Consider the following 20,371-nt stretch of genomic DNA (forward strand, 5'->3'; position numbering starts at 1 on the left):
CCTGTTCTTATTGCAATAGTTGAGGCTTGCAATTGTATATTATTTCTTCTTATGATTCATTCCGTTGCTTGGAATGCGTTTTCCAGAATTGCGCTAAGTGCAACGTTCTGGAGCTGATAAATGCTGCTAAACTCCTTCTTATTTCTACTTAGTATTGAAAGCTGGAGAATAAGATAGAAGAGTTAGAATTAAAGTTGCTTTGATTGTATTAATAAAAGAAGATGTGGTGTAAGAGGATATCTTGGGCTATTTGTTGAAGTTTCAAGAATTTCGAAGAGCTTGAGAAAAAGGAAGCTGAGGAGGCTGAGGCTGAGAGGGTGTGTATTGCTGCTGAAGTGCAGGCTGTAGTGGCTGAGGAATCTGCTGTTGTAGCTGGAGATTCTTCTTTTGAGGGTTTTGACTGAAATTCTGTGGATCTGAGGAATGATATGGTAGATTAGTTTGGATTTTTGGATGAGATGGTGAGCTTTGGGCTTCTTTTTGAGCTGGAGCGGTTGTCTTAAGTGCTAGCTTTCCTTTTCCAATATTCAGCTATCTTTTCCTAAGCGTTTTCGATATTCTTTCGTGGTTTTCATGAATTTTCACTTGCTAGGTAATCTTTTCATTTGATAAGATATTCCCTTGTATTGTCTGTGCTTCTATGCTTGAGGATCTTTTTTATCTTATACTCTGGTTTATTGTTTTCTACTTCTGCTGTATTGTTTGTTAGTATTTTCTATACTGCTAGTTCCAGCAGTGAAATGTGGAAGACTGGGTGTATCCTTATTTTATAAGATAATGCTAACTCATAGTTAACTGAGGAGATTTGTTGCAAGATTTTGAATGATTTTAACTTTTTATAGTTGAGTTTGTTGCTAAGTCTGGTTGTTTTGATGTTTTTTCGAAGTAGATAGATCTTATCTTCTTTCTGTAGAATTGGTTTCTTAATTCTTTTGAAGTTTGCATACTGCATTATTCATTTCTGAACGAATTGTAATTCTGATTGGAATTTCTTCTGAATTTTCTTGATCTTCTTAACTCTTTTTTCTGCAGCTTTTGCATCTGCTTCTTGCAGTGCTTTATGATAAGCTGTTGGATTGTATCTGTAGAGTATAAAGAATAGTGATTTCTTTATTATGCTTGTATTTGCGCTATTATAAGCGAATTGTGCGAGGGGTAATAAGTTAATCTAGTTGTTCTGTTTCTAGTTGATATAGTATTGAAGGTATTGTTTGATAATCTGATTTATTCTTTCTGTTTGTTTATTTGTCTGCGGGTGAAATGCTGTGAATATTTTGTAGTGTATTCCGAGCTGTTTTATAAGTGAAGTTTAAAACTTCGAGTTGAACTTTCTATCTCTATTGGAGATTACTTCTTCTAGCATGCTATGATTAGCGATGATTGTTCTGAGGAATGTATATGCGAGTTTCTCTGCTATACTGCTTTTCTTATAGGAAAGAAAATAAGTATACTTGCTTAATTTGCAAATCATTATTAGAATGCTATTATATTGCATCTTAGTTAAGGGTTCTTATAAGAGAGATAGCTTAGTAATGAAGTTTAGATTGATGAATTGCTAAATAGTTGTAGATATTGGTAAGAGATGTAGTAGTTTGTAAGGCTTGTATTTCTCTGCTTTATTCTTCTTGCAGCTGTTGCATTGTTATAGGATGCTCTCAATTCTTTTTCTAAAATCTGATGAATTCTAGTGTTTTTTGATGTATTTGTAGGTTGCTCTAATTCTCTGGTGCTTATATGCTGGTGCATTGTATATATTCTTAATATAGTTATTTTGTTCGTTTGGAGTTATTGATTCTGGATTTTTTTCTGAAAGTTTGATTCTGAGAGCAGCGTTTAGTTCTCTATATGTATTAATGAGATTTTCTGATTTATTCTGAGCGAAGATGTTCTGTATGTTTGAAGAATCTGCGTTTTGATAGTTTGATCTTCTGCTGAAAGCATCTGCTTATTCGTTCTCCGAGCTCTTGCAATGTATAATCTTGAAATTGAACTGTAAGAGAAATTCTGCTTATCTAACTTATTGCTTATTTAAGATCTTAGTTGTTATGAATGTAGTTAGATTCTTGTGATCTGAGTGAACTATGATTGGGTGTTATATGCTAATAAGATAGTATTGCTATTTCTTGAAGGCTTTTATTATTGCTATGAGTTTCTGATTAGGGATTCTGTAATTAATTTCTGAGCTATTTAACTTCTTTGAGAAGTTGCTTATAATTCTTAGATGTTCTTGATTATCTTGCTGATTAAGTTGTTCTCTGAGTGTATATTTCGATGCATTGGTTTCGATTTCAAAGGGTTTGTAGGGGTTTGCTTTATATAGAACTGGTTCTAAGGTGATGTGCTTAATGATCTTGTTGAAAGCTTTTTGTACTTTGGAGGTTTATTCGAAAGATTGTTCTTTTTTGATAAGATTTGTAAGAGAGTATGCAATTCAGCTGTAGTTCTTAATGAATTGCTTATAAAAGTTGATATATTCGAGAAAAGATCTAATATTCCTGATGTTTCTGAGAATTGGCTAATTTCTAATAGCTTCTATCTTATTCTTCTGTAGCTTAATGCATTCTAGCTTGATTGTAAATCTGAGATAATTGATTTTTTGTATATAGAAGTGGCTTTTTGCAAGCTTTATAAGAAGCTTTGCATTCTAAAGCGTTTGCAATACTGTTTCCATGTATTTCTTATATTCTTCTAATGTTTGAGAGTAAATAAGAATGTTGTTAAGATATACAATAATGAACTGATTTAGATGCTTATATAGAATATAATTGATTATTTTCTAAAATGAAGCTGAAATATTTATTAAATCAAAGAGTATAACTAAATATTTATAGTATTTATAGCGTATTCTGAAAGCAGTTTTCCATTCTTCTTCTTTCTTTATTCTAATCAGATTGTAAGCTTCTTTTAGATTTAGAACTGTAAACTACTATACTTCTTGCAATCTATCTTGTAATTTCTTAATGAGTAGCAATGAATATTGGTTCTTGATTGTAATATTGTTGAATTGCTTGTAATCAATATATAGCCTGAGCTTGCTGTTTTTCTTAGATATAAATAGGATGGGATATTCTGCTGGTAATTATAATGATTGTATGTATTCTTTTTTAAGATTCTTGTTGAGATACTCTCTAAGTGCTTCTAGCTGTACTTTGTTTAGTTTGTAGATAGGGAAGAATTTGAGCTGTTTTTCTTCTTGTAGCGGGATCTTGTGATTGTATGGGCTGTATTCTGATAATTCTGTATTCAATTCTTTCTGGAATAGTTTCTTGAACTTATGATATTCTTGTAGTATGTTTGTAAGTATTAGTTCTGGTTTTTGTGCTGTTTCTGCTATCTGGAGGAATAATAGGTACTGTTGAGCGTGCTTCTTTTCGTTCGTTGTTTTTGGTGATGTTTTTGAGAGCTTTGAGCATTTGCTCCGGGCTGAAGCGATTGCTTGAGGGCTTGGTTTTGAGGTTTTTTCTGTATGAGTTTACAATTCATATTCTGAAGCTTTTTCTTGTTGCTCTGGGGCGGATTGACTTGCTAAGGGTCTCGCTTCTGTTATTTTGCTAATCTATTAGCGCTCTAGTACTATTTGAGTTTGCTTATTACTAGATTCTTCTTCTTGAATTGCTAGCTCTGCTGACTTGGAGGTATGTGAGAAGTTGTGTGAAGCTTCTTTTTCTGAGTATTCTTCAATTACTGGCTTCGATCCTGCGTTGTTAATTGTGATTATCTCTCTGAGTATAGCTTATTTTCATAAGATCTGGCTAGTAATTCAATCGATTCGAGGATTGTGCTTCTTGAGCTATGAAAGCTTTATAATTAGCTTATACTATGCTGTATTCATAATATCAAAGGAAGCTCTGATTATATATTCTTGGATTAGAATAGGTAAATGATTAGTCTTCTTATTAATTATTCCTTGGTTGTATGCAACAGATTGTTCTTTTATAATGCTGAGAGTGTATGAGCATTTCTTTCATCTCTATTGTAGTTGTGCTTGATTGATGATATATGGGAATATAAAGTTTCTCTGAGCGCTATTGTTCAGTAGTGCGCTGTATTTGTATTCTTGAATGTATATATTGAACTTGATGTAAGCATAATCTGTTCTAGAAGCTTCATATAGGAATTGTTCCGGTTTGATTGTTTGTAGTTTCTTTATAAGCAATTCTATTCTTTTGAGTTTATTGAGAACTGCTTGTTCTTCTAAGCTTGCTTTGTTGCTTCTTGAGCAAGCTTTTTAGCTTGTTTTTATTTATATTATTGTTATTTCTGATCTTTCTTTTATTAATGCTAGTTGCAAACTTTATTATTAATATAAATCATGCAGAGTATCATCTTGCACTGCTACCATTTTATCTTCTTGTTTATATATTATATGGAATAGTTATTCAGTAGCTTGATATATATATTGTAATGCTATCTATTGAGAACTTCTCTAAAGCGAAGTTTCTTTTCTTTAATAGCTTGAAGGATTTGTTCTGATTCTTTAACAGAGAATTATTTGTATTGCATCTTATCTGAGAAATGTATTCTGCAGCTATGATAGATGCAGGAGATCTAAGCTAGTTTGTAGTATAGATTGTGAAGTAGGCTAATTCGAGAGTTCTTATCTTCTTATGCTTCGATGTTTTGCAAGGGAATGTAAATGAAGAGCTCTTTCAGTTCTATTCTATAAACAAGATATTCAATCTATATTATTTCCTTGTTTTATTCAATGCTAAAGGGAAACCTTTCTATAGGTTTCTTGGATTTATTGTTTATGGGAGATTCCAATGAATTATTAGATTATTTGTTCTGGCTTGATCTTTCTGTTGCTTGAGAAGTGTTTTCAGTATTGTTTAAGTATTTATACTAGTAATCAAGGAAGTATTATTTCTTATTCATGTTCCTGGTTATAGTGCTTGGTATAGGTAATGAAGAATATTAAAGGATATTATTGCTAAGCTCTTCTTTCAATACTTGGATACTCTGTTCTATAATATCAGAGCAGTTCGAGTTGCTACTCATAGAAATGCTAGGTATATACTCTCGTTCTGCTATTGCTATCTGCTTATAGCGCTTAGATTTCTGAGAAAACTATTCTGAATCTTCCTTATTCAAGAGATGTATTAAGCAGTTATTGTTATAGCAGAATATTCAGCTGAGACTTTTATGATTGATAGAGTTTAATACTTATTCCAAGAAGATATTTTTGCTTAGTTGATTGGGTTTCTGTTATTGAGCGATATTTATCTAGTATTCTTTCTAAACTAGTTGCTATTTATTCTTCCGGAGCTGATAGCAGTTGCATACAATATATTCTTGTTTGTTGCAGTTATAGCAAGTAATGCTGTTCCTCTTGCTATACTGCCTGTTAGTAGTATTGAGTTTCATGAGATTAGTATGCATAGTGCTGCTTTAAGCTATATTGCTATATTAACTGCTATTCTTATTTTGGAGTTTCTTGCTTATATTAGCTGGAAACCTCCAAGTTTAGCTTTTTTCCTTCTTAAACTTCTCTATCTATCGTTCATACAGATGATTATTAATGCAGATAGCTTAATTAGAGAATATTGCAAAGTTCTCCAGCCAATTCTGCTTGAAGATTTCATCTTTAATATCATTCTTAAGTTTCTTATAATAGTATTCCATAAGATTCTTATCTTTCTACAGAAGTTATGCTGAGAATTGCTTAAATCTAATTGTATAAGCAGAAGCTAATTTGATCTGCTTGAGGTTCATAAGCTGCTAAGCTATAATGCATTCTTCATTAGGATTATTAAAAGTTTTTTTAAGAGCTTTCTTGAAGCTCTCAAAGGAATTGAATATATTCTTGGTATTTTGGATATGTGCATTGGGATTGTTCTGATGCTCTAAGTAGTTGTATAGAGAAGATTCGTATTAAATGAAAGTATTCTTTTCGAAATGAGTTTCTGTAAGGATAATTTTCTTAGATTTCATAGTAAACTGAGTTGTATAATGCAAGAAATATGCTCTACAGTAAGTAAGGAATTCATATAGCGTTTTCTGATTGCTATTGTATATAGCGAGCTTGTTCATCTTATACGCCTTCCCAGCACTGCTGGTGACTGCAGAAGTGAACTGCGCCTGTTGAGCCTGTTGAGCTAGCTGAGCCTGTTGGGCTAGCTGAGCCTGTTGAGCTAGCTAAGCTTGTTGGTTAGCGATAGTAGCGCTCTGAGCCTGCTGTTATTCGCGCAGATCCTGGATATGCTGAATAAGCTGATATATCTGGTTAACCAGTTCTTCCTGAGTAGAGGCGCGTAGGAATGAAGAGATTTCTGGAGAAGCTATCATATTCCGTATTGCTCAAGAGGATAATACTGAACTATTCTTGAATAAGAGTTATCAAAATGTAATGAGCACTGCAGCAATCCGAAGATTCCTAAGTATACGAAGAAGTTTATGCTAATAAGAGCAGTATTAAAGTATTACGTTCTTGAATACGGAACTGTATAAGTCTTAATAAGCGATGTAAATATTTACTGCTTTTGAAGCTACTTAGTATATGAAACTGAATACTTAGATTGATAACTGAAGAGCTATATACTGAATCTATTTAATGGTAATGAATGTATTCTTATATATTCAGCTTTTCAGTATAGCTCGTTGGGATTGCTAGCGAGTTTAGCGATTTACAGTGTAAGGCTCGTTGGGATTGCTAGCAAGCTCAATGATCCTCCCTTCTTTACAATCCTAATTCTGAGTTATGTAATCAATGCTTTGTTAGAATGTTGAGTTCTTAATATCTGGTTCTTGTTATTTGTAACTTGTTTTGGTAACCTGCATGTTGGATGAGTTATAACATGTTTGCTCTAGCCTAATTCTTCTGTTGCTCGAGAAGCATTCTCTATATTGCTTAGATATTCATATCAGTAGCTAAGAGAGTATTATCCCTTATTCATATCCCTGATTATAATGCTTAGTATAAGCAATAAAGAATATTGAAGAGTATTATTGCTAAGCTCTTCTTCCAATAACTGAATGCTCTGTTCTACAATGTTAAAGCAGTTCAAGTTGCTACTTGTAGGAGTGCTGAGCATATACTTTCGTTCTACTGTTGCTATTTGTCTGCAGCATCTAGGTTTCTAAGGGAATCATTCTGAATCTTTCTTATTCGAGAGATGTATTAAGCAGTTATCATTATAGCAGAATATTTAGCTGAAACTTCCGTAATCAATAGAGTTCGATACTTGCTTCAAAAGAGTGTTTTTGCTTAGTTGATTGGATTTCTGTTGTTAAGCAATATTCATCTAGCATTCTTCCTAAATTGATTGCTATTTATTCTTTCAGAATTGATAGCAATTGCATGCTATATGTTCTTATTTGTTGTAGTTATAGCAAATAATACTGTTCTTCTTGCTATACTGCTTATTAGCTGTATTGAGTTTCATGAAACTAGTATGTATAGTGCTGCTCTAAGCTGTACTGCTATATTAACTGCTATTCTTGCTTTGAAGTTTCTTGCTTATATTAGCTGGAAATTTCTAAGTTTAGCTTTCTCTTTTCTTGAATTTCTCTATTCATTATTCATACAAATAATTGTTAATGCAGATAGCTTGATTGGAGAATATTGCAAAGTTCTCCAGCTAATTCTACTTAGAGATTTCATTTTTAATGTTATTCTTAAGTTTCTTGTAATAATGCTTTATAAGATTCTTATCTTTCTATGAGAATTGCGCTAAGAGTTGCTTAAATCTGATTGTATAAGCAGAAGCTGATTTAGTCTGCTTGAGATTCATGAGCTGCTAAGCTGTAATATATTCTTCATTAGGATTATCAAAAGTTTTCTTAAGAGCTTTCTTGAAGCTCTTAAAAGAATCAAATATATTTTTGGTACTCTGGGTATATATGTTAGAATTGCTCTGATGCTCCAAGTGGTTATGCAGAGAAGGTTTGTATTAGATGAGAGTATCTTTCTTAAGATGAGTTTCTGCAAGAATAATCTTTTCAGATTCTATAATGAACTGAATTATATAATGCAAGAAATATGCTCTGTAGTGAATGAGAAATTCATACAGCATTTTCTGATTATTATTGTATATAGCAAGCTTATTCATCTTGTATACCTTTTCAGCACTGCTGGTAACTGCAAAGGTGAACTGCGCCTGCTGAGCTTGTTGAGCTAGCTAAGCTTACTGGTTGGCGATGGTAGCGCTCTAAGCCTGCTATTATTTGTGCAGATTCTGGATATGCTGGATAAGCTGGTATATCTGGTTGATTAGTTCTTTCTGAGTAGGAGTATGCAAGAACGAAGGAGTTCCTAGAGAAGCTATCATATTCTGTATTGCTTAAGGGGATAATACTGAACTGTTCTTGAATAAAAATTGTTAAAATGTAATGAGTATTATAATAATCCAAAGATTTCTAAGTATACGAAGGAGATTTATACTAACAAGAGCGGTATTGAAGTATTAAGTTCTTGAATACAGAACTGTATAAGTTTTTATAAGCAATGCAAGTATTTACTATCTTTAGAGCTACTTAGTATAGAAGACTGAATACTTAGATTAATAACTGAAGAGCTATATACTGAATCTATCTAATAGTAATGATTGTATTTTTATATATTCAGCTCTTCAGTATAGCTCGTTGGGATTGCTAGCGAGTCTAGCGATTCAAGGTGTAAAGCTCGTTGGAATTGCTAGCGAGCTCAACAATCCTCTCTCCTTTACAACCCTAACCCTGGGTTATGTAATCAATGATTTGTTAGAATGTTAAGTTCTTAACACCTGGTCCCTGTTACTTGTGACTTGTTCTGTGACCTGCATGTTGGATGAGTCATAACAGAAGCTCTGGTTGCACATTCTTGAATCAAAACAGATAGATAATTAGTTTTCTTATCAATTACTTCTTGATTGTATGCAACAGATTATTCTTCTACAGTGCTAAGAGTATATAAGCATCTCTTCTATCTTTATTATAATTATGCTTGATTAATAATGTATGAGAATATAAAGTTTCTTTAAGCATTACTATTTAATAGTATGCTATACTTGTATTCTTAAATATATATATTGAACTTAATATAAGCATAATCTATTCTAGAAGCTTTATATAGGAACTATTTCAGTCTAATCATCTGCAGTTCCTTTATAAGCAATTCTATTCTTTTGAATTTGCTAAGAACTGCTTGTTCTTCTAAGCTTGCTTCGCTGCTTTCTAAGCAAGCTTCTTAGCTTGCTTTTGCTTGTATTATTATTATTTCTAATCTTTCTTCTGTTGATGCTAGTTGCAAATCTTATTATTAATATAAATCATATAGAGTATTGTTTTGTACTGCTATTATTCTATCTTCTTATTTATATATTATATAGAGCAATCATCCGATAGCTTGATGTATACATTGTAGTATTGCTTATTGAGAATCTTTCTGAAGCGGTGAACCAGAACTAGGGCGCCGTCGCCCTCGAAAGAAAGAGGGACAAACAGCTGCCGAAGCAATGGGCAAGGGCTCATGCAACCCAAGCGTGCCTGTACAGATGAGGACAGCAAACTAAGGCCACACGGGCGCAAGAACAGGGTGAAAAACCTGTCTTAGACCTGTCCAAAGGGTTCAAAATTGAAAAGAAGAGAAAGGATGCTTGATTGTTGCTTATAGCTAAAGAATTTGAAAAGTGGGTGGTATCCTTTATATGTATGAGGACCCTTGACCCACTGTACTCCACGTCCCACGGACTACCACCCTGGCCACCACAACAGTCCTCCCCCAGCAACTTTCTTCCAAAGTTGCGACAAGTCCAATGGTGTGCCAGGTCTGATCAGAGGGAGATGAAGTAAAGAAATAAAGAATTCATCGCAAACTGCCAAAGGAAACACTGCAAACCGAACCATCCCCCCAATTCAACCCTCATGCCTCTCCCTATCGCTTGAGCCATCATTCAAATCAACGCAGGAGTATCAGTATCCATCTTCAGTCCATTCGTAACACGGGCACGACCTGGACAGATCCTAACGCTGACCTCTTCTCTGTCCCCGTCTGCTCTCAAACTCTGCTCGAGCAGCAGCAGCAGCAGCAGTTCTCTCCTGATTCTGCATTCTCACTCGACGGATCCTTTCGCAGTCCGCTTCATACATATCCATCTTGATAGCATGATCGAACCCTGTCCAGTTCGGAGAACCCACTGAGGGCCTGATAGGGTTAAGGCTATGAAGCTCATTCCATAGAGGCACACGAGGCTCCTGAGGTCTATCAGGAAAACTGGGAGGCATGATGTTGCTGCTTCTCAGTCTCTGATGCAATGGGGCTTCAGTAGCACGTCCAGGCCTAGCTGTTTGCTGCATTGACAGGTTGATTGTCGGTCCTGGACCGACAGGCGTTCCTCGAGGTGAAGAGGAGTAAGGATCGGTAGGAGTTCCGGATGGGAGTCGACTTAACTCTGAGCTGATACTACGTCCTCTTGATGAACGCAAGATCGGGCCAGCTGGAGCTGTGCTCTCTCGGGACTGTTGTCTTGACGGAACTAGGCTGGGTGCCCTACTCGCTCTGAAATCCTCCAGGGCAAAGGCTGATATGTCCCTCCTCATCCTGTCGAGATCGCCTTCAATAGACAGTTCAGGCAAGTCTGCAACTCCTCCCACGAAGAAGGTAACATTCGGCTTGTAGGTTATGTTCAGTACCCTACCGGCTTCCACTTGTACAGCCTTGTATTCTTGAAGTGAGGCACTCCTTCTTAATGGCCGATCAGGATATCGCGTATAGTTGCTGTGTCCCAGCTCATAGGAGAAGGCCTGGCAGTGCAGGCTTGTCATAGCCATCTCCGCACCCCATTCTTCCACATTTTGTGCAGTTTCTCTATGGTTAAGATAGAGAGCTTGCCTCCAGTCTGGACAGCCACTAGGTGATTGGTAGAAATCAGTAGATTCCAGGATTCGAAGGCGAAACAGTTCGATTGCATAGAGCAGAGCTGCATTCGAATCGTTATCCAGCGGCGTAGTTGGAACATTCTCGAAATCCCAATCCCGATTGGCTCCAGCACTCCTGAGCTGACTGTTCAGATAGTGCTTGCTTGCATGAGCCAGTAGGGTATCGCCGGATTTGTGCACAGCGATGTAAAATCCTTTTTCAGTCTTCATATCGAGCCAAGACAGAGCACAAGCTGAAGTCGCTGTATTGACTGAGAGGAGAACCCATAGGCGCCTCTGTCTAGCCTCATGTCTGGGCAGATCCTGTTTATTGAGAATATCAGGAGAGCCAGGTGGATGGGCTATCGATGGAACACGAAGGCATCCCATCAAGAATACGTCTTGTTGATTGTACTGAGCGTAATGACGAAAGGCAGCCACAGCGTGCTGCGGACCAATATCTTGAGGGACTCCTGCATCTAAGAATCCGACCAGATCATAGATATCGAGAAGGTGTCTGGAAGGATTGGCGCCGAAGATCGTGGGCAAGTACGACTTGCGAGGGGGTAACCCTGGGAAGTACTTCTCGACGAGTCCTGCTGCCAGATGATTTTCTTCGTCCCTTAGACTGAAGTAGGGCGGACGACTCTTGATCACTTCAGTTGGGTACGGCGCTCTGGGAAAGACAGTCCGAAAGCAGTAGGCCTTGGTCATCCAGTCCCCTCGGCTATGCTGGACAGGTGGGAACAGAGAGTACTTGAATTCGGCCATTGCTGCTGAGTCGAAAGGAAAGTGAAAAGGGAAGAACGGCTTTGTCGGAAGGTGGGCAATTGCGAGAGGGGTTTGCGAAGGTGTAAAGTCAAGGGACCGAGAGGGTGTTGACTGAGGAAGAAAGGTAGAGAAGAATGCAGCTTCAGCCTGAGGATCTGTCGAGGAAGGTGATGTTATGTAAGCAGAGCAGTTGACAATTTGCTCTGATGTCGGTGTACAGGTCTGGGGCAGCGTTGACGAGGAAGAAAAAGGGTGTGTGTATGCTCGAGAAAGGTGGTTGTGAAGAGGTTGAAGGAGGAAGAAGAATAGCTGGCTGCGAGTGTGGATGGAATGGCCAATTTATCTTGTCTGGCAACTACCCAAGTGATTCACTGCTTTCCGTTTGTCACAAGGCAAACAGCTTCACCCTTGGCCAGGTAGGAGCTGTCCAGCAACAGACTGGATAGAAGGTGTGGTGACTCAGTTGGGTGTGTTTGTTACCCATTGCCATCTCATCAATCTTCAGCAAACTGTTCAACAATCTCTCCCTCAGTTCACCTTGCCTTTCAATTCATCCTTCGCACAACAACTTCTCCTTCTGTCAACCTTCCCTTGCCCAGCTCTGCAACACACTCAAGATGTCTCGAATCGTCACCGACGCTGTTTTCTCTTCGCGGGTAAACACCGCTCCTCAAGAGGTTGACAAGGTCTGGATCTGGTTTTCTTCTTCGGTTCCTCCTCCTCAGGGCAGCAACTACCACTGGCTCAAGGATGTCCATGTCGACTTCCTTGACGTTACAGACTTCAACACCATCAAGGGAGACCTTGGCTTGACATACGCTTCTTGGGATATCCAAGGCGATATCATGTTTTGGAACAACTCACTGCCAAGCCCTGGCTTTGCTGCTCATTTCGCAAGGCTGGACAATAAGGATTCTATCAAACTGAATCCTATTGTGGTGTGTAAAGCCGGTTGGAAGCCCTTTGGCGAGTACCTTACCCGCATCTTCTCCCGCCCTGAGCGAGTAAATTCCCTCCTCGTTCAGTCCTATGGTCGGCGTAACCTAGTCCCTTGCGATTGCTGCTCCCGTCGGTACGCCACTGCTTGCATGCCTGTACAGGGGCAGCAGGTCAACGTCAACTGGCCTTTCCTAGAATGCATCTCAATGGAGGGCTTCTTCAATGGGAAGTGCGGCAACTGCATTTATCATGCAGAGTCTGGGTGTGACTACACCAAAGACTTCCCTTGTGTCAAAGAGCGCAGTGCACGAGTAAGATTCCCATTCCGATGTCTTTGACCAGGTTTGAGCACACACTAATCATTGTCCTTCTCGCAGCGTCGGCACTCGTTTTACCAACTCGGCCCTCGACGTGTAATCGAGATAGATTCTCAAGTCAACTCCAATGCCGACGTCGAGCGTATTGTCAAAGCTCAATACAAGCTCATGCGGGATAAAGGTATTGCGCATAACCAGATCAAATGGGTTCCTCTTGTGCCAAGGAAGTGGTACCCACAGGATACTGTGAGTCTCATAATCAACTATGATTGCGATGCTCAAGAAGACCATTGCTAACTTTATCTGCACAGATCGGCAAGAAGAGTACTGCTCCTTCTGCTCCCAAGAAGGGAGTATCTGGGTCTGGGCAGGCAGCTCCACGACCTGTATCTCGTGGCAAGGATAAAGGCAAGGGCAAGGCTGTAGTAGGATCTCGTGTCGAGAAACGAGCCAAGTCCGTTCAATCTCAAGGTTCTTCCTCTGTTTTTGACGACGATTCTTCAGCGGATGATACGGATGACATGGATCTGGACAGGACGAGGAGAGAGCCATCGGATGACATTTACGGGTATTCCGGTGATGAGGATGATGTGTAAAAGTAAGGGGTTTCCATAGGTTGCAGTGTTTCTTCGGCGCTCTGCATTTTTCATGCGTTGCATTCCAATATACTGCAATTTTTGAACAACGAAAATGGCCTCAGAGCTGGTCAACATGCTCTGTGCCGGGTGCTTTGAAATTTTTAGGTGGGTTTACAGTGTTCTGTGGCGAGTGGTAGCAGACGACACTTCGTCCCTCCTCCCCCAGCAAAACACACGAGATGGAATAGGAAAGACGAAAAGAAAACGTGTTTTGCGAACAAAAAGAAATATGGACAGAAAGAAATCAACCTCCCCCACGAGCTAGGAACGCTGATTTAGTTGGGATTGGTATAAACATCCCACTTCTATCTGCTTTCTCCTGTTCTCGCCTCTCCTTCTCTGCTGCCCGTGTGAAATGTTCACCGTCACCAACTCCATTTCCATCCTCAGCATCATCATCCGCTTCAGTTGCTAGATTGACAGTCTCTGGATCAGGACTGGTCTGGCCAGGCGTGGGGTCGTGCTCGATGATGTCTGGAACCCAGAATGTGGCGTCGTCGCTTGAATCTGCTTCCTGAACTTCGAGGATATTGTTGTCTGGTTCCCCCCGCCAGGGAGCTCTCATCGAATCCAGCTTTTCTGCCAATGGTTGGCCAGGTTGAAGCTCGACATCTTCTTCCCAGGGCATAGGCACCTCGGGTTCCCAAATGCCATCCATATTCCGCATGAACTTTTTGAGATTGGTAGCTGAATATGTGCCTTTTAGCAGAACTCCGTCTGTGGTCTTGAGCTCATAAGCATGTTTGTCTAGGACCTGAGCAATCAGGTATGGACCCTTCCACTTATAAGAGATCTTGGCATTGCGCGAGTGGCTCATTTTCCGGACGTGGTCATAGACAAGCACGAGATCTCCGACACTCAGTCGAGATTTTCGTACCAGACCCTGCGTTTGACTTTTGGCTGCGATCTTTTGACGGTATGCCTGAACAGCTTCAATTGCCTTCTGCACATCATCTTCCTTGGCTGCGATCATCCTCAACCGCATTTCAAACGCTTCCTGAGGGGATTGGTCTTCGGTCCATGTAAGAACTCTCCACGTCGGGATTTCAGTTTCAATTGGGATAAGCGGCTCCCAACCGAAAATCAAATAGAAGGGGCTGTATCCATGCGACTGGCGGATCGTAGTCCTTTCAGCGAAGAGTGCGAGTCTCAAGTACTGCCTCCATCTCCAGGGTTGAGCATCAGCTAGCTTAGCAAGGGCACTTGCTAAGGAAAGATGACCAGCTTCTACTTGTCCTTGGGCATGGGGATTGTAACTGGAGACCTGGACAAGCAGGATCCCAAGAGCTCTGATGGTCTTGGCCATCTCAGCCTTGTTTTCTGGTCCTCCGTCAACAGTAATTTTGAGAGGGCACCCGAACACAAGAATGATCTCTTCCAAAATGAACTTCCTCATTTCCGCAGCTGTAGCTTTCTTGAGGGGTCTTGCAAGCACATAGCCGGTCAGGTCACAGCGAGCCTCCGCAAGGTATCTGTAACCGCCATCCTCGGCCATGTGTTGAATGTCGATGCTGATCCTCGTGAAGGGTTGACTTGGAAGGGTCGGGATCACTCCTTCCTTCCACATCTTTGGATCGAACTTTGCACACTTCTCGCAACCCGAGACAGCATTGGCCACATCTGTCCAGAGACCTCTCCAGTAGTAGAGTTGCTTGACACGAGCTACCGTAGAGTCTCGACCTCGATGTCCAAACTTGGCATGACATTCTCTGATGATTCGGCGACGAAGATCAGGATCATCTACTACCCGTCGGCGTGGGAGTTTCGCACCAGCGCGGCGCCACAGAGCCTGGTCAAGTACTTGATGCTTTAATGCCTCTACCATGAAGTTCTTGCGATCCCTCTTGGAGAGTTTTGGTGGAATGATCCCGTGGCATAAGAACTCTGCATACCGTTTCGACTGTTCCGTCCACTGAAGAGTTGGATTTAGCAGTGGTACTAGGTCAGCTCCATCTGAGTTCACGCTGTTAAGCTGAGCATCACACCAGTCCTCAACATTGCCATCTTCGTCTTCCTTAGGTGGCGTTGAGTATGGAGGTCGAGAAAGGGCATCAGCCACAGGATTCTTTGACCCGGGAATGTGTTTGACAGTGAAGTCAAACATCTTGATCACTGCCACCCATCTGTTCAGGAGAGCACCGGGTATGTCGTTCATTCCTCCATTGAGTTGGTCCACCAGAACGCGAGCATCGGTTTCCAGAATGAAATGGCAACCATAGAGATGCCGCCGAAGAGACCGTAGGGCACAGAGGACAGCGCGACACTCCCTCTTGGTAGCATCGTACTTCTGTGCTGCAACTGTCCAGGTTCCGCTAACGAAACGTGCTGGCTTTCGTTTATCCTCTACCACCTGCATCAGTGCGGCGCCCCAGCCCAACAGGCTTGCATCCACCATAAGAACGATCTCCCCAGCATCAGTGCTGTAATCAATTGAAATGATGACTGGACGAGACGTGAGCGTCCGGACAAGTGTGGCAACAGCTTCTTTCTGTTCCTTCTCCCACCTCCACGCAGCACCTTTCTTGAGAAGATCGTAGAGTGGTCGGGCAATGATTGCGAAGTTCCAAATCCAAGCTGCATAATAGACGACCAGTCCGATGAAAGAGCGGACGTCCTTGATGTCCTTGCATTCTGTCCAGGCCAGAAGCTTTTCCACCTTCCTGTCCTGAGGTTGTCGTCCGCTGGAACCGACGACATAACCAACCATATCGACTTTCACTCGGCACCATTCTGACTTGAATGCTGAGATTGTGGCTCCAGCCAGCTCTGCATTTACAAGAACCTTGTCGAGGTTTCCGATGTGCTCAGCAATGTACCTACGCACTCCGGGAAGGCTCGGAACCTCTTCATCCCCATAGGTTGTTGTGGGACCACGAACAGGAATGTCGTCGAGGAAAGGCTGGCATATATGAGGAATAAGATCATACAGAAGTCTGACCATTATCCTCATAAACTGAGCAACAGAGTTGGTAGCACCCTGGGGTAGAGTACACATCCTGAACAGGCCTAAGGGCGTTGAGAAGGTCGTCATATCCCTGCTGTTAGGATGCAGTCGCACTTGGTCGTACCCGGAAAAGAAGTCGAGCAGTGAAAGAACCTTGCACATGGCGAACTCCTCCGAGAATTCATCTGAGGCAGGCGGCATGAAGGCATCTTTGAGGCTGTGCTTGTTGTACTTTTGAGCGTCATTGATCAGGCGTAAGCCACCATCCTTTTTGACAACAAGAAACCAGTTGTTTCTGTATGATGCATGGCTTTCCTCAATGATCTCCCGCCTGATACGTTGTTTCAGGAGCTCCATCAGCTTTGGCCTGAGAGCATTGGGGATTGGAATGTGCCTCGCTTGAAAGACCTCGTGGGGTACGGTTCTGATTTCTTGCAAGGGAGCCACTTCCTCAATGATCTTTCCAATCTCAGTAAAGTCCCACGCAAGGGCTTTGATCCTGTTTCTCAACATGTGTTTGAACATTTCCTTCTCAGCCTCAGAAAACCCTTCACAGTTTTTCTCTTGCATGGCAGCCCACCGGTCAGGTCTCAGGCGCTGATCAGGATCCAGATCGCTGAACTTGGGTTCAATCCACTCATCATACTTGGTAGGCTTTGTGGATCGCTGAGCTCGTCTCATCTCCTCAACCTTGGCAGGCTTCCACCCGATCGTCCCTTCCGGTACTGAACCATCAGGCTGGGAATCATTAATTGGCTTGACCTTCTTGTCTTTGGGCTTGTAAAGAGTGTTGACCAGGCCTAAGACATCTTTTCTTTCCTTCCCCACACAACGTGGCTGGCGTGAATGGCGCTGGCTGCTGTGCATTCCACACAGGCAAGACCCTCGGGTCGCTCCTTCCTCATTCACCATGGAGCAACCCTCCTTCAACTTCCTCCCCATCAGTTCCACCGTTAACTCGTTCACAACAGCCGCAATGTCTCGTTCAGGTATGGACATCACAGCTGTATCTCCCTCCTCCAACAACACCCACTCTGGGACGACTTCTCCGCTGACAGCCCTGCGTCCCTCAGGGTGGCTGCCAGCACTCAGTTTTTTGGTGTGGTTCTGTGTGAACCCTCCCCTTCAAGGAGTTTCTGACCGCCGATTGTGGTGACCAGTTGTACTCCTCCAAAGGCGAAGCTCGCACGGAGAAATCCGGGGATGGAGTGATCAAAGGAAAGCTTGGTCTGCATCACAAACGGCATTCCTAACAGCACAGGATGATTTGGCGACATCAATCTGTCGTCGACGACATAGAATATCACCTGTTCAGAGAAGCCGCCACAGAAAACATCGGTTTCAAGAACTCCAACAAGCGCCATATCTGATCCATCGTACGTGCGTGAGATAACATTCGATGTTGGCACATAAGACAAGCGCATGCTCGAACACAGAGAGAGAGCTACCAAGCTCATTTCGGCACCTGTATCCAGCATTGCTCGTACAGGTTCATTCTCTTTACCTCCCAGCTGCAGAGGGATGTATGCCACCGGAGCGATGCTCCTATCTCGGATGCTGCTGAGAGCAGTCATGGAAGCCGTCACAGGAGGAAATGAGGATTTGTTGAAGGCTCGAATCATGTTAACAGTAGGCTTGACATAGCTAGGTTCAGCAACAAGAGACAAAGCTTGAACTGCGGGTGGTTGAGCCAGTCTCGAAAGGTACTCAGTAATGTCCCGAGTGTTGATAATCTGACCATCAATAAGCCCTTCAGGCTGGGAAAGCGTCGAGATTCCGGGTTTATGCTGCGATGAATTGGCTGATCCAGCAGTATCTACCTTGTGCAGGTCCGAGCCGGTTTGATTGTCGAGATCAACAACTTTTCGGGCTCCAGAGCTGACTCCTTGAAGACTGTGAATCAGACGGGCTCCCCATCCTGGTAACATGACTGTCATCTCCCGGCCTGAGACCTTCAACGGGTGGTCTAGGAACTGATTCAGGAGCTTGTCACTAATGGCCTGAACTGTTGGCTCTCTGTCCAGACTGTTGGATTGCTTGTTGGATTCCTCTGGTCCAATATTCCCGAAATGTGTAGGGACCTCAACAGTCCTCACACTTGCATCTCCTCCAACCTCACCATCATCATACCCAGCCTCCCCAACACGGCGCTTCTTTGCTTCACCCGCGTTTACCTGGGCTTGGACAGGCCCAACACCCACAGCATTGATGCTGGGAAGCTTTGGTAGGTACAGTTCGGCTTGGGCTGGAGTGAGATATGACTTCCCCACTTGAATCTCACCAGCATTGCTGAGGATCTCAATGTTGTTGGTCCTGTACTGATTGTTGCGTCTGGGAACGGGGTCGGTCTCTTCCCACAGTGTCTTATTCTTGGCCATCTCAGGGTCTCCACGCCATTTCTCGTCCTCTTGGACCAGGCTGACATATCGAGAGATCCAAGGATCCTCAACACCCTTCAGCCGCTGATCCTCACAGAGACCGAGGATCAGACGGATCATACCGCCTTTGGGGTTATCTCGAGCGGACATGACCTGGCCATATGACACTGGTTTTGACCTAGAGTCCAGAAACTCCGAGCGATTGCCAAGATGCCACTCTGGCTTCGCTAATGCTGGAGCATAGCAAATGCCACAGTCCATAACAGTACGGAGTTCCACGCACTCATGAGCTCCATGGGACTTCGACCCACAGCCGTAGCACCTGCGCAGAGTTCCGTCCTTCTTCAGGATTTCATTGATCTCCGCTCGCCATGCTTCAGAGTACTGCTCCCCCTCGTCCTCCGGACTTGTGTAGGTAACACCCATCTGCAAGGAATTTGCATTCCCCTGGGGAGGATTCCTCGCAGAAACAGTTTGGGGACGCCTGATCAGTTGTGAGATCTCCTGTAGAGCCTTGGTTTGGTCATACGAGACATCCCGCGTCTGTCTGAGAGCATCAGTCTGCAGCTTTAAGGATTTTGCCATTGCAATTTGGTCAATGCGGAGTTGCTCCATCATTGAAGCCAACTGGTTGTATCCTTGGTCGCTCTTCTGAGCAGGTTCAGCCTTCAAGATCTGCTTAGTCGGTTCAGGCTGAGCTTGCCAATCACGAGTTGACTGTTGAGGCGGTTGATAGTACGATGGCCCTACTGCTTGTCCCGACGGGTTCATCGGTTGACTGGGAGCACTATGCATCGGATGTGGAACAGGAACGGGCCGTGTCTGGTCAAGGACCGGCTGAGGTGGAGGCATAGGAGGACCTTGGAATTGAGCCTGTTGATGAAGTTGAAGGTTGGTAGCACCGGAGGCAAGTTGGTCTTGAGTCTCCTCCTGGAGTGCTTCACGATGAACCTCCAACAGCTTTTCCATAAGGTAAGGCCACTTCTTGTCGCTGACGCTTTCGGCAGTAACACCATGGTCAGCTCGGAGGCGCTTGATCCAGGTCGAAGGGAGCTTCATCCATGCTTCTGCCACAGGTTGACTGTCTCTGATCTTAAGACGAGTGAGAGCGTTGTCATAGTCCACAATGAACGACCAGAGGCTAGCGGCATCGGTAATGAAACGGTTGTTGATGATGTTCAGGCGCTCCTGCTCGGGGGTGTACGCCTGGAGATGGTCCCAAGGGCGATAAGCAACCAACAGTCGCTCCTTCTGTTCATCCCAAGTTTTGGCGCTTGTAGTGAATCTCTCCACTTCTCCGGCAACGATTGTGTCTGTACAGAAGCCTTTCATGAAGTTGAGTGCTTGAGTGTCATCAATCCCTTTGATCTGACGCCACCAGTCGAATCGCTTCAGCCACGAGGAGACTTCCACACGGGCAAACAACGTCAACCCACCACCAGCAAGCTCACTGTGGGAGGGGAACCTGAAGTTCTGACCATAGTGGTTGTTGGCCAGGTGGTCGGCCGAACTGGGTGTCTGATTGGAAGAGCCCTCAGACGTGGAGGCCAT

General features: G+C 42.5%; 2 protein-coding genes across 2 annotated transcripts; both read right to left on the reverse strand.

Annotated features, from left to right (window-relative positions):
• Positions 1-12,769: 12,769 nt before the first annotated feature.
• Positions 12,770-13,727, reverse strand: M406DRAFT_355904 (uncharacterized protein). Its single transcript, XM_040923292.1, has one exon. The coding sequence runs from the start codon at positions 13,410-13,412 to the stop codon at positions 12,903-12,905; it is 510 nt and encodes a 169-aa protein (XP_040776348.1). The 5' UTR covers positions 13,413-13,727; the 3' UTR covers positions 12,770-12,902.
• A 4,885-nt stretch (positions 13,728-18,612) lies between these two features.
• On the reverse strand, positions 18,613-20,371 carry M406DRAFT_329298 (uncharacterized protein; the record flags this gene model as incomplete). Its single annotated transcript, XM_040920413.1, has 3 exons — positions 18,613-18,653; positions 18,724-18,987; positions 19,132-20,371. The coding sequence occupies 3 exons, from the start codon at positions 20,369-20,371 to the stop codon at positions 18,613-18,615; spliced, it is 1,545 nt and encodes a 514-aa protein (XP_040776349.1).

Source organism: Cryphonectria parasitica (assembly GCF_011745365.1).
Source record: "Cryphonectria parasitica EP155 unplaced genomic scaffold M406scaffold_4, whole genome shotgun sequence".
In the NCBI taxonomy this organism is placed as follows: domain Eukaryota; kingdom Fungi; phylum Ascomycota; class Sordariomycetes; order Diaporthales; family Cryphonectriaceae; genus Cryphonectria; species Cryphonectria parasitica.

Excerpts from the sequence above, each read along its gene's own strand:
- M406DRAFT_355904 (XM_040923292.1), bottom strand. The coding sequence starts at position 13,412 with ATGGCTCTCTCCTCGTCCTGTCCAGATCCATGTCATCCGTATCATCCG.